The sequence below is a fragment of the Dromiciops gliroides genome, chromosome 2, assembly GCF_019393635.1.
Source record: "Dromiciops gliroides isolate mDroGli1 chromosome 2, mDroGli1.pri, whole genome shotgun sequence".
NCBI lineage: Eukaryota > Metazoa > Chordata > Mammalia > Microbiotheria > Microbiotheriidae > Dromiciops > Dromiciops gliroides.
In genome coordinates this window covers 137071663-137086550 of record NC_057862.1, presented here as the reverse complement: position 1 = coordinate 137086550, position 14888 = coordinate 137071663, and the positions used below count along the sequence as shown (strand labels likewise).

The 14888-nt window shown below is 35.9% G+C and overlaps 1 protein-coding gene across 1 annotated transcript in view; it reads left to right on the top strand.

The window, feature by feature from the left end:
- The window catches only part of ADAMTS17 (ADAM metallopeptidase with thrombospondin type 1 motif 17), a 502569-nt gene that overhangs the window by 141888 nt on the left and 345793 nt on the right, over window positions 1-14888 (top strand). The window contains 1 exon segment of the mRNA XM_043985378.1: window positions 697-740. Within this exon segment, the coding sequence (XP_043841313.1) occupies window positions 697-740 (44 nt within the window).

Below are 14888 nucleotides of genomic sequence, written 5' to 3'. Positions count from 1 at the left end.
TCCTAGGTACTGTGATAAGCTCTAGGGATACAAAAAGAGGGAAAAGATGGTCCCTGCCCTCAAGGAGCTCACAACCCAATGGGGAGAGAATAACAAGATAACAAGCCATATAGAGGAAAACCAAGACAATCAAAAGAGGGAAGGCACTAGAATTCAGAAGCATTGGGGAATACTTCCATTGTGAGATGGGATTTTAGTTGGGGCTTAAAGGAAGCCAGGGAGGTGAGTAAGTGAAGTGGAAAAGAGAATTACAGGCATTTGGTATAACTAGATAAAATTCCTAGAGCTAAGAGATGGAGTGTCTTATCATTGAACAGCCATGAGACCAATGTCATGGATCAAAGAGTACATGTTGTGGACTAAGGTGTAAGAAGACTTGTCCTTAAGATCTTTGTCCTTATGGAGTTTGTGGTTTAGTAATTGTATACAACATGAATATGAACAGTAGTAAAACATAATGAAATATATATGTGGAGGAGAACATAAAAAAGCTACCTGCTGAGAGTGTTGAGTTGGTTATTTTATATACATTTTATAACTTTTATTATCAGTAAAGGTTCTGGTTACTAAATGTACTGCAGTGTCCCAAATATGGTAGATACTCATGACTCATTAGTAGTGATGGCATGCTTGGGTTGTTCTATCATGTCACTGTGGAAGCTGCTTAAATCTGACGTTGTCGCATTTATTTTCTAGGACAGACTTCTGTGTACACAAAGATGAACCATGTGACACTGTAGGTGAGTTACAAAATTAGACAATAATTTGAAGATGATTTTGTACTGGGAAACAACAATGATATTTTTAGTTTATGTGCAGCCAATTTCGTAAGGGTGTGTACTCAGGGAATTTTTTTTAAGGTGCACATTTATTGACTGCTGAATTGCAAAGGACATTGTCTTTGTTCATTAACAAACTAAAGAAACTAAAACAACTGAATTTTAAAAATTAATAATTAAAATTAGCCTTAAATACAAAGTTTAGTAATTAAACAAAATATCCAATTTTTCAAAATATTAGATTGTGCCTATGGTAACTCCTTTCAGTATGAAATGAGTATTCAATACACATCTTGTACTGATTGTAAACTCCAAGGATAAAAGAATTGCCTCTAGATATTTCTCTTTATAGAGTGGTAAAGATAGTGCCAAAAGTCATTAAGCAGTTAAAAATATTTGGCAATGATAAAACCTGAAGAATTATCTAAGAATTAAGACCTAGATTTGAATTAAACTTAAACTTTATCTCTGTTGCTCTAGCTACCTTGATAAAACTTCCTACAGCCCTGCTGGGCCAGTTGCAAGTATTTATCATTCTCTCTTTGAAGATAGAGAAATGGGCATAGAGAATTGAATTATCTTTTAGCCTTTTAAAGTGAACTTCAATGATCTGTCCAGGAATGTGAATAGATAGTCTTTGGCTAATCTTTCATCTTCTGCTACTAGTTGGCCCCCTTTATTTTCTCATCAGTACTTAGGTACTGGCTTAAACTGTGGAGTGATTCTTTTATACCATGAATCTTTTATTACTTATCATAAAGAATTATTTTGCTGCTTGTAAGCTTTCTAACTGATGGAATAATAAATCATATTTAATTATAGGTGATATTTATACCATTAGCTGTACATGAAAATTCTTGATGGTTTCAGTAAGTGGCTAACTCCCCTAACATGCTAGATGTAGTTTACTCCACACCATGTTCCACATCCATCCACCCTGGACGTGGTACACATTACCTTTTGCCATACTGTCACACACACCTGCTTCACTCCTCCTTTTTACTACTTGTTCTGGGAATGATAATCTAATGATTACTGCTAAAAAGGTCATGAAAATTACTTGCTCTATGTCTCCACTCACCATTCTTGTGACCCTCCAGGCAAAAATTCCCTTCTCTGGCCACCATTTCCTTATATGTGTTGTCTCACCAAATTGCAGTGTAAACTCCTCTGGACAAGGACTGTCTTTTTTATATCTGTCACTAGACTTTACCATAGTATTTGGCACACAGTTGTCATTTAATAAATGCTTTTTTCAATTGTTCACTTGCAGTCAAGGCAGTAATCTCCACATGCAATGTACCAATGTGTGTGCTGAGATGATTTCCCTAAAGTACAATTCTGAATTTCTCTTTTTCTTCAGTATTCCCAATGAAATCTGCAATAACTCTAGCTTTTGGGAGACCTCATATTGATATCATTGCAAGGTCTTGTGTTAATAGGTAGAAAACTGGAAAAAGGAAAAGCTTTGTAGTAAATATCCTAAACATTCACTTAGGAGGCTCAGAGGTTGCATTGCTCAGAACCAAAATTCAGAATGTAGAGTCCTTTTCTAATTAACAAATCCTTCTTTATTGTTTTGAGAATAATAGGAATAATAGGTCTGAAAAATATGTACACTGTATGATTTAAATGTCAACAAAAGGGGCAGCTGGGTGGCGCAGTGGATGGAGCACCGGCCCTCGAGTTGGGAGTACCTGAGTTCAGGTCCAGCCTCAGACACTTACTGGCTGTGTGACCCTGGGCAAGTCACTTGACCCCAATTGCCTCACTAAAAACAAAAAATTTTAAAAAATTAAAATTAAATGTCAACAAAACCTATGCTAAATCTCTTTACTTTCCCTGGGGATTCCTCATAATATAGTTATTCCATCTAAACCCAATGTAAAATATGTTTCCAAAGAGGAAGTGTTTAAACAGTAAATTCTTTTGGAGCTGTAAAAATGATTGTGGTGATTTCTACACAAAACAAAGCTGATGGAAGACCTAAAAATAATTGCTATTCTTTCTTTTTGTTTACAATTTTTTCCATGCTGCCACATTGCAGATAAGTGAATTCATCTTGTCAATACCATATATTTATTGAATCTCTGAGCACCAACTTTTTAACATGGTCCATTCTTGTATATGGTAAAAATACACATAATATTGATTATAAAATTACCATTTTACATAATTGTCCCTGACATCTTCTAACTAAAGGGTATGCTATGAATAACATAATAATGACATAATTAGGCACTTCTCTTAGCCCATAGAACATATGGTCTGTATGCGCATTTGGGACTTAATCATATATTCTCTCTCTATGTGTCTCTCTCTCTCTTTTTTTTTTTGCGGGGCAATGAGGGTTAAGTGACTTTCCCAGGGTCACAGATCTAGTAAGTGTCAAGTGTCTGAGGCTGGATCTGAACTCAGGTCCTCCTGAATCCAAGACCGGTACTTTATCCACTGTACCATATAGCCGCCCTGATCATATATTCTATTGAATAGTGTTGCCTTATATTGTTTAACTTTTATATGTAAATATTATTTCTTAAGTTAGGTCATAAATCCTTGAGCACAGGGAATGAATCCTATGCTTGGCTAAACACATAATAGGATCTTAATAAATTTTTTTAATGAATATTTAAAAAATCTTCTAAGGACACTTGAGAAAAGGTACTCTCCAAAAATTTACCACCAAATGTATGACAAATTGCATTTGTGTAGATCTTACTTGTTACATTGTCATATAGAGTTTCATAAAAAAAATCATACCACCATTTTAAGCTTTAACTGCTTAATATATAGGGTATCCCTAAAATCTTCATGTATTTTAAAAATTTAATAGCTATTAGTGCTTAAAACTGCACAAAGACTTTTGGGACACCCTGTATCTAAGCCCAAGAATTTTCTTCACTAAATTAGATTTATATGTGTTGTTATGATATGCTTATGTCATTGGATTTGCCAGGTATCAAACCCAAATCATTTATTATTTCCAAGTTGCATTGAGGTCTCAGTGATTTGGCCAAAGATATGAAAGTATGCTTGTCTACAAAAATCCCCTTTCTGCTGAAGTCTAGAGAGTAGAAACCAAGCTTTCATCATAGATAACTTGTGATTTTCTTTGTCAACTTTGTTAGAGTGAAGGGCTTTAAGGATTAAGAATCTTGAATCTCTGAGGTCTGAGTGCTTTAAGCATGAGCTGAGTAGACTGCTGTCTGTGTGTCTGCTGATTTCAGTCTTGGAAAGGGAAACATCAAAGGGGAAATGACAGCTCAGAGTGAAGAGTGTGGTGGAAAACCAATGATTGTAATTTTTATTGCAGGAAGAAAAGAGAATTTTCTGCTCTTGGGTGTACACAAATATCCACTAACTGTGGTATTTTTTTTTCTTAGACTTGTAGATTTTGTTACCTGTGTGTATTTTATTGTCTTCCTTTATCCTTCATACCATGCTTTCCAACATCTATTCTCACATAGGCATGTACTAGAAGTGGACAGAGGGTAGAAGAGAGATATGGAATAGATGACTGCATGGCAGGCAACTCAGGTTGAGCCATTTGTTGGCTAGAATTGTAGTCTGGGGTGGAGAAGCTCTCCTTCAGCATAGAGAATGTCATCTCTACACTATGCACAATTCCCACAAACAGAAATCTTGGACTTTAGATTTGGATTTTAAATCTTAGCAGTCAAATCACTACCCAAATCCATCAAAGAAAATATGGTTTTTAATTACAGTCAAACTTTGTTAAATGTCATCATTTCCCTTCTACTGCTGGTTACTGGTGTGCAATGTACTCCTTAAGACCCAATTTCAAGTTAGAGTACATTTTTTCCTTGCTTAGAAATATACTTGGGTTTTTGGTGAATGGAAAACCAGCCCTTTCCCTCTCTTATTACATGAAAGTGGCAAACCTGTGCAAAGGAAAATGGAAATGTTGTGCAGCATTTTGAGCTTTACTAACAAGACTGGTCTGGTTGAGCCAAGAGCCTTTGAGTCATGGGCTTGTCTAGAAGCCACAATGAACATCTGTTGTGGTGGGAGTGTCTACACTGGCCTGAAGAAATCTTAGAGATGTTATCTTACTAATCTTCAAACACCTTCGTAGTATGTCTCTGAGGTAGGAAGCTAGTAAATATTTTTATAGTTGGAAGACCCAAATAATGGATGTATCAAAGAAAGGAAATTGATGTTCAGGAATAAAGCCTATGCTCCTAGCTTCTATTTTAGGACAGCTTACATTAGACCATGAAACAAAATGAATAAGCTGTTCAGTCAGTATTATAAAGCATAAACAATTTTGAATTTTGTCAATTGAATGTCATGAAAAGTAGATATAAAAACAGAGGCCATATGATTGTTTTTCTATTTTAAAAATGAATAGGCAGTTGTAATATAATGGAAAGAGAACTGGTTTTAGAGTTATGAAGACCTGAGTTCAGGTCCTGCCTCTAACACATGCTGGATATATTACCTGTAGCAAATCACTTTGCAGTGCTCTAGACAAATTAAAACAAGTCACAGAGATGGTGTGTGGGCCTAAATTGGTGGAGGGAGTTTCCTCATCTGGGAGTTTCTTAAACCAATGAAATTATGGTTCCAGTTCCTATACCTTTAGATATATAAACCAGAATTCCTATTTGCAAATGAATCTGGTGACCTCAGTTGCAATATACTTATGACATTGATACTATCCTTGCTCAATATCATTTTAAGTTTTATTTATAACTCCTTCAGAACCCATAAACATTTCTTTCATAACATGTTCAATGGTGGGATATTAATTTACATGATTTGATTTTTGGAAATAGTAAAAAGTCATTTGCCACCAAGTTTAGTGGTTATGAAAAGTAGGTCAATTGATTAATGCTGTATTTGACCAAAAAAATATAATGAGGTTTTGTTAATAAAGTAAGGAGACTGATTTCCTGATATAGGCCATAATGTTAGGAGAGTTTGATGCTATGTATGTAGCAGGGATTGGCACATGCACACAGACTGATGCCACCCTTAACATGAAAAAGTTGTCTCTAAAATTCTAACTAAAGCAGAACTGTATAGGGCAGTCATGGATTACAAATCTGGGGTTTACGTAGAAGCACCAGGAAAAAATAGATTATTGGTGTATATTGAAAGGTGTAGAGACCTCTCTTGTTGTGGGGCATAGTGGGAGTGACAGTAGTCACAATTCACTGTGCTTTATTGCCTCCATTTGTCATGGAGTTGGGATAGTGTGGTAGTTGCTACAACTCAGTGTTGCTCTGGGTCTCTGCCTCTAATATCATCATGATATATATGGGGTGGTCACAAGTATTTGTATTAGTTGAAATTTGAAGGTTGGTTGGATCAGTTCCCCCTACCCCTTAAGATTTTATGAAATGATAGCTTTCAGATCAGATACATTTTCTACTGCTTCTCTGAATTGTCAATTGAAACTTGTTTTTGATTGTCATCTCAATTCAATTCAACAATTTGGTTATTTCTGAAGAAGAATGTCTATGGGGGTAGAAAGGATGTGGGTCTGGCAAACATCCATAAACTGACTCCTGTTAGCATAGAGTAGTAGAAGATTCAGAGGTAGGAGAAACACGGTTTAAAGGGTGTGTAAGGGATTTACCCGAGTCCTTCTACCTATTCCAAGGTAGTGTCAATTAAGGTCTACTCTTATTGGATCATTGATTTAGATCTGGAAAGGGCTTTGCAGGTCATTGAATCCAACCCCCTCATTACACAGATGGAAAATTCAGGCACAATGATGGTTAATTGATTTATCCTAAGTCATTTGTGTGACTCAAAATCCTTTCTGGTGTGCTCCATGCTGCATATAACCAGAAGGAGAAATGCTGATAGTGGCCCATACAGTACTGCTCTTGAACATATAAATTTCTGAGGGAAAAAGTGAGTGACTGGATCCAAGTATGCCTGAAACATAACAATATAGCCATAATAATTTTAGTTTCTTGGGCTTTTTCTGTGTGTGTATATGCAAATGTGTGTATATATGTGTGTGTAGATGTGTTCATGGACATTTCTAGTCACTCAGTCCTCTGCAAGAGGAGACATGAAAACCAGTGGTATCTGTGTCCCTCAGGCTGTATACATGTTTCTATTACTGTGCTCTGTTTCTGAGACATAGTTCAAAGTATAGGAGGACTATGGTTAATGACCAGATGACCGATACTGAGCCCTGCAACTGTATATTTGAATTGGCCAATTGAGACTACACCTTTTCCCCAGGAGGCAATTCTCTATTAGAGTTTAGAGCAGTATTTTGAAATTAGCTAACTCTTATCTTAATTCAGGTTCTGTGCAAGCTAGGGGAATATTTGCCAGAGTTATAGGCTAGGAAGAATCAGAATAAGTAGCTTTTACATGCTACTCTTAAAACTTCTTCTTCCTATCATACTCAAAGTTATGATTCTACTTGTGTTTCAACTTGTGATTGTCCACAGCTACATACTGGAGACACAAGGAAAACAACAGAATCTGATGTTCAGAAAGCAACTTAAAGGACATTTGTTCCAATCCACTTCCACTGATAAGTGACTATCCAAAATCTGTTTGAAAACTACCCATGACAAGCCATGGCCTATCTCCAAGTACCTCCCATGCCACTTTTGGGAAGCTGTAAATGTTCAAAGTTTTTCCTAACTTGGAATAGAAATCTGCTTCTCTGTGATTTCCAACCTAATTCTTCCATTTTGGCCAATCAGAAAAGTCTAATCCTTCTTCCCCAAGTCAGCCCTTCAAATATTTAATTATCATGTCAGCTATAAATTTTCTTTTCATCGGGCCAACTTCTGCAGTGCCTTCTTTAGATGTTCACAAAATTGAATTTAATTGAAACAGACCCAGAATATTGTGTTTGTTTTGAATACCACATTTAAGTAATATAGCCATTTGGGACAGTGAAAGGAATAAAGAGCATTCATTCAGAAAAATTTTTTTGAGAAACTCCTGTTTCAGGAACTGTGCTAGGCATTGAGGATATAAAGATAAAAATGAGTCCCTGCCCTCAAGCAACTTACATTCTACTTGGAAGATACAACATTTACATGTTATAAATGTAAAAGATAAGAAGATATAGAATAATTTGAGGAAGCAGAGGATACTAACTAGTGAAATCAGGGAATGCTTCCTTTAGGAGCTTTTGCACCCAAGTAGAGACTTGAAGGAAAGAAACTAATGATTCTGAGAGGTAAAGATGAAGGAGGGAATTCTAAGCATGGTGGACTGTCGATACAAACTCTTGGAATATAGAGATAAGGAAGACTAAAGAGTGGAAGGTGACTCCAAGACTATGAACTAAGTTATGCATAGAAGGATAGTGTGCTCAGCAGAAAAAGGGAATTTTGGAAGAAGGTTGAATTTAGGGAATGAGATAATGAACTCATTTTTGGCCATATTGAATTCATGATTAGGGCTAAGTACAGTACAGCTATTGTCATCCTCTTTTGGGGCATTAACCCCTTCATCAATGTGAAAAAATCTTTTAAGATCCAGACCCACACTCAGTTGATATGTTAAGACATAGGTAACATTATTTAATGAGAAATTAGAATTGATTCTATTTGATTAAATGACTAGAAGAATGTATCATCTCTTTTGTAAAAGTATAAAATTTTTCAGGCCAAGGTTCTGTTAATTTTGTAATATTCTCATAGAAAAATGGGAAGTTTCAGTTTTGAATTGAGTTGTTTGAAGTTGTTTGCATAATTACATACATTAATGACTTTTTCCAGTTGAGAACTATTCTGGACCTGGAGGAAATAGTATTCATTTAAACTTTTGGAAGTCACTACTGTTGGGAAAGATAGTTTTTCTAGTTCATTAAATTAAAATATTTTAATTGGTAGGGTCTCTGAACTTAGCTGATTGAGAGATGTATTGAAATTTTACTAATTAGAACATATACAAACATAGCCCTGGATTACCCTAAGTTCAAAATGATAAGAGTGAATATGAAATGTTGTGCACAGTGACAGCAATATTGTTTGATGAAGAACTGTGAATGGTTTAACTATTCTCAGTTATACAGTGATCCAAGATAATCTCAAAGGACTAATGCTGAAACATACTATCCACCTCCAAAGAAAGAATTGATATTGATTGAACAGACTGAAGCATCCTATTTTTTACTTTCTTTCATTTTTTCCTTTTATTCAAGTTTTCTCATAGAAAATGACTAATATGGTAATGTTTTACATAATAGCACATGTATAACCTATACCTGATTGCTTACCACCTCAGGGAGAGGAGAAGGGAGAAGGGAGGGAGGGAGGGAAGGAGGGATAAAATTTGGAACTCAATCTTTTTAAATGTTTATTATTTTTTAAAAAGGGTGAAAATGAGAACAAATAAAGTAACAGGCAGATGAGTGAGCTACGGGTGAAGATGGAAGACTCCATAAGCCTTGTTGTAGACATATCAGAGATGATCTTTGTCTATGATGCACTGATTATTAAAATCAAGTGAGTCTTAAAACACCAAAAGTGGTTGTTTCTATCATGAAGATGCAATTAAGAGTCTAAATTGACTAAGAGTTTCACATAGATGGTGAGATCCTGCAGTTGCTCATATTTCGTATGATATTGTTCTTATGGGAGCAATCTCCAAATCATTGTGGAGCCTTTTAAATGAGATCCATCATCCTTGTAAGGACAAGGCAATAGCCAAGTGGATGGAGAATGTCTGTGACCTGGATTGTGTTATTCAGTTGAATGGAAAATCTACAGAGCCTGTCTGTCAACCAACAAGGATTTATTATGTGCTAGGTACTGGAGATTCAAAGACAAAAATAAGACAGTCTCTTGCCCTGAGAAGCTTACATTCTAGTCTCTCTCTCTCTCTCTCTCTCTCTCTCTCTCTCTCTCTCTCTCTCTCTCTCTCTCTCTCTCTCTCTCTCTCTCTATATATATATATATATATATATATATATATATATGCAAATTAATGCAAGGTCCTGTGGTATGTAGAGCACTAGTAGTTGGATTCTCAGGGAAGGTTTGTATGAGATTCTAGGAGGCCAACATGAGTAGAGAGAGAGTTTCAAGGCATGGATATGGAGGAACGAAATTTCATGCTGGAAGAACAGTAAGAAGTATTAGAAGAGAGTAGTAGATAATGAGGCTAGGAAGGCAGGTTGTAAAGGGCTCTAAAAGCTAAACAGAGAAGTTTATGTGTGCTTATAGGAAATAGGGAGCAGTGTGTGTGTGTGTGTGTGTGTGTGTGTGTGTGTGTGTGTGTGTGTGTGTATGTGTGTGTGTGCATATCTGCATTGCCTAAGGTATATAGCCCTAGTCCAAAGGTAGGTAGGTAAGTAAATAGAAAGACATGACAAATGTGTGTGCTTATTCCTTTTTTTTCATGTTAACATTTTAAGTCCAAACAATTGAGCTTTGACTATCAACAAATTCATTTCTGGGTCTTTAAAGGAATTTACTACTAGTGGGTAATAAGAACTACAGGTCAATAGTACATGAATATTAAAGAATGAAGGGGAAAATAGATAACTTTCTTTTTTTCCCTTTTCTTTTATTGATGTGGGGCCTCATTTTAACCTTATTTGAAGATGATGACTGAGAAAAAAATTTTAAGTTTACAAAAATTAAGGCTTGAAAGTTCCTCACTTGTGCTTACAAAAGTTCCACTGAGTTCACATAATGAGAAACCTGACTAGAACCTCTGCATGCCATGCAGACACACAAAGAGAAAACAGCAGCAGGAGGTTTGTATTTGTGTCTTGGCAGTAAGTCCAAGCTAAAACCAGTTGCCCGAGGGACTAAGTTCAACTTTTCTTGGCCCTCCTGCCAAGGTAGTGCTAAAGGTTACATAATGAATGAAACAAATTCAAAAATGGTGAAAATATGTAGGTATTCTTTGTGTGGGATGAGCTTCCACTGGCCACTTTGAGACAGAGAACCACAATTTATTTTGGATCTAGCATTCAACAAAATACATTGCTGTACTTGATTGCATTTTTGGCTGAAAAAGAATAGGATTTAAAGAGAAAGAACTTTATGTCTACAAAATTTCCAGCCATAGCCCGTCTATAACATGCTATTCAGCTTTATAGGACCCTTCAGCATTCAAACAGCAAATGTGGAGCTCTTACAGGAAAGCGTCCTTCAGTGAGATCAACTAGTTAAAATTCTTTTACAAGTTTTTGTTGTTAGGCACCTATTTCTCTCATGAGGGAGCTTGACATAGAACTGTGGTTTCCTGAAGAGCCTTCATTCCAGCTTAGTTGCTTTGAAGCCAGCCAGATCAAGAGTTTAACAACAGCATATCCACATCAAGCTGAAGTTTGAATTCTTACACGTTATCAGTCTCCAACCTTGGTGTGACATAATCAGATCAAGATTGCCCTCTCGCTTGATGTTTCCATCCCTCTGTGCCAAGTAAGCAGCTTTATGATTCGTTAGGAATGAAGTGGATTATTTCATCCAGTTACAGCTTGGCTCTTGGTCACAACCATGTAATCTCAGAGCCAGGCTGAACCTTTCATTTATTTGGATTGTTAGGGAAAACTCATCCTAAACCCCGCAAATGATGGTAGGAAGGGTGGTGGTGTGCAGTCAGTATAAATGGAAAAATAGAAGCTTATGTCAATTTTCTTTCTGTAATGTTTATGCCCTATAAGTGACCAAAGTCAGGATCATATGCATCTAGCCTCTTTTCACTCAGTGCCCACACCCCTGAGGAACATTTTATAGACATAAGGGGAGCACGTGCCACCAGTGAATGATGATGTGGTTGAAAGCAAACTTGTTTTGACTTAGTTTGCATGGACTAGAGGAATTGAAAGCAGATTATTCCTTCTCTTCTATCAACTCCTTCATTCCCAAGATGTATGAAGACTTTTAGCAAGAATATTCTTTGAAGTAGGTGTGGTAGTTCCACTTTACCATCCAACAAGATCAGGTTACCCTCCAAGAAATCTCCAAGCAAATTTTCATCATGCTAGGCCACCCGTTAGAATGTTGAATTGGGTATGGAGTAGGAAAAGTCACCACATCTCTGCCATCATTTAACACTCTGCAGAATTTTATTTTTGTATGTTAGTAAGAATAGGTTACCCAGAGGTGGCTAGAAGAATGACCTCTTTCACTCTTGGGTAGTCCAACCCTGCTACCTCTTTGTTGTTCTCTAGCCAATGTCAAGTGCTCTGATCTTGGGGGATAAGAATAGTTCTCTATTTCCTGTTGTACAGATAGGCCTTAATTTTTATAAATGATGAATCCCATGGTTTGCATTATTTGAATTTGCACTGCATATTTCTGTTGGGCTAGAGCCAATTGCAATATTTTACAAAATTATAACTTTTCCAATTGTGTGAATTCAAATACATGTGACCACTTCACAAGATTAATTATTTGTACTTATTGGGACCTAGCCGTAATATGCCTCTTCAATTCAAAAAACATTTCTCTTTTCCCTGCTTTCCAGAATCCTTGATAGGAAACTATGTAGGCTCCTAATGTCCAATGACTATAAGTGGATGTGTGTGTGTGTGTGTGTGTTTTCGTTGTTTTTTTTTTTTGAGAGGCAATGGGGCTTAAGTGACTTGCCCAGGGTCACACAGCTAGTAAGTGTTAAGTGTCTGAGGCCAGCATTGAACTCAGGTCCTCCTGAATCCAGGGCCGTTGCTTTATCCACTGCCCAACCTAGCTGCCCTGTATGTGTGTGTTTTAAGGACAAACACCTACACTTTTTTTAATCATAAAAGTATTTTATTATTTTTCAAGTTACATGTAAAGAGTTTTCAAAATTTGTTTTTATAAGATTTCTAGTTTCAAATATTTCTCCCTCCCTCCTCCCTCCCCAAGACAGCAAGCAATCTGATATAGGTTATATATGTACAATCACATTAAACATATTTCTGCATTAGTCATGCTGTGAAAGAAGAATTAGAGCAAAAGGGAAAAACCTCAAAAAAGAAAACAAAAAAAAATAGACTATAGTTCAATCTGTATCTAGATGCCACAGTTCTTTTTTTTTCTGAATTTGGAGAGCATTTTCCATCATGAGTCCTTTGGACCATTGTATTGCTGAGAATAGGCAAATCTATCACAGTTGATCAATACACAATGTTGTTGATACTGCAAACACCTAGATTTTTACAAACATGTGTGTTTTCTACATGAAAAAGGCTGATATGGTCATTTTCTGATCTCTAGGAAACAGAAAACCAAAGCTTCTTCAATAAATTAATTCAATATGGAATTTTAGATAATAAAACATCTCCAAACTTAGGAGTTTTAGAACTAACTAAAAATACACTCAATTACCCTCTTAATTGCTATGTAGAGGGTGGGTGGTTAAATGTTTATAGTCCCACATGGTTATAGTACATTGCTGCTTCAGTTTAACAATTTTTACTCCAATGGCCAATCTGCTATTCATTGACACTCTATGCCAAGTAGTTATTCTCACCTAATTTTATGTTTTCAATTTAAGTAATCATGTCCACTCAACAATATAAAATTTTGACATCTTAAGGCTCAATAAAATGATCCTTAATTTTAATATCTCAGCAAAAATGACATTAACGTGGTACAGAAAAAAACATAATACAAGTTTATAACATAATAGAACAGAAGAAAAGAAGGGAGGGAGGAAGGGAGGAAGGGAAGCTGTCTCTGTCCTTAAGAATCTTATATCCTAATAATGAATGGTTTGTTCATGCTTTAAACTTATAGAAACAGGTAATCCCTGAGTATACTGAATATGGGGCAGAGAACTGGGAATTCTAATCCCCCTTTGTCCTCCATTTTTCATGTTTGGCATTTGGGTATTTAGTTAGTTTCTTTAAATGACTTTTGACCATGTGCCTTTATTATATGGCTACTAACTATTTAATTTGCTTAACCTTTCCCTTCCACCACCTGCAAACAACAACAAACAATCCCCAAACACTAAACACATCATCTTTGGAATGTAATAAAATTCATTCAGAGAACTAAGATTCTGGAAAGCAGAAATCATGAATTTTTTCTTTCAGGGATAAAAAGTAGATTAACTTAATTATAGTAAATTAGTTCATGCCTGGTGAAGTGGACATATCATTCAGTTCAGAACATATCTATGTGATGACAGAATAACAGTTTGACTTGATCCATTCAGTAGAAAAATATATACAAATTGGTAATTTGGAATTATGAAAATAAAACAATCATCCATTTGAGTTTTTCACTTTTTAAACAAGTTGCTATTGTCTCATATAGAACACTCACTTTTGTCTTAAATATTGAGACAATTCAACTAAAACATGGGTTCCTTACCTGATTTCTCCCAAAGGATCATAGTGTTGTGGACCTGAAATTGAGTATCAAAAAGTGCTAAATGAAGTCTAAGCATTTTGATTACCACATTATTTGATGGTAAACTTTATGTAGTTAAGCCTTCTTTCTGAAATCTATATTTACAAATTGTAGATAGAGGAATAAACTATTTCTTTTTGAACTGAGCATTTAAAACAAGTACATTTAAAACATAAGGTCATAGATATGTGTCTGTTGAAGAAAAGTGTGAGACTTTCTCACAGGGAAAAAGAGCAAAACTCTTTCACTCCTGTCAGTAAGATATACAAATTTTAATTTATAAACAAATGTCCAAGACATGGTTTTGTTAAAAATCCAAATGCAGGGGGCAGCTAGGTGGTGCAGTGGATAAAGCACTGGCCCTGGATTCAGGAGTACCTGAGTTCAGATTCGGCCTCAGACACTTAACACTTACTAGCTGTATGACCCTGGGCAAGTCACTTAACCCCAATTGCCCTGCAAAAAAATCCAAATGCACTTTACCTCAGTTTCTTCTCTTATAAAATAATGGTGTTGGCATTGGAGCTCCCAGATCTTTTTCAACATTTTAATCTATTTTCCTTTGATCCTATAACATAAAATGAAATTATTTTTTATTATTGAAATGGGATTGATGATGAACCTATGATTTCATTTGTAGAGGAACTCCTGAATGAGGAAACTCTAGTAATAGAGGTAACACTTTCTCTGCAACTTCTAGTCATAGAGAATTGCTTAGAGCCTGAATGGTTAAATGACTTGTCAGTGATCATACAGTCTGGATGTGGCAAAAAATGGCATTTAAATTGGTATTCTAAGC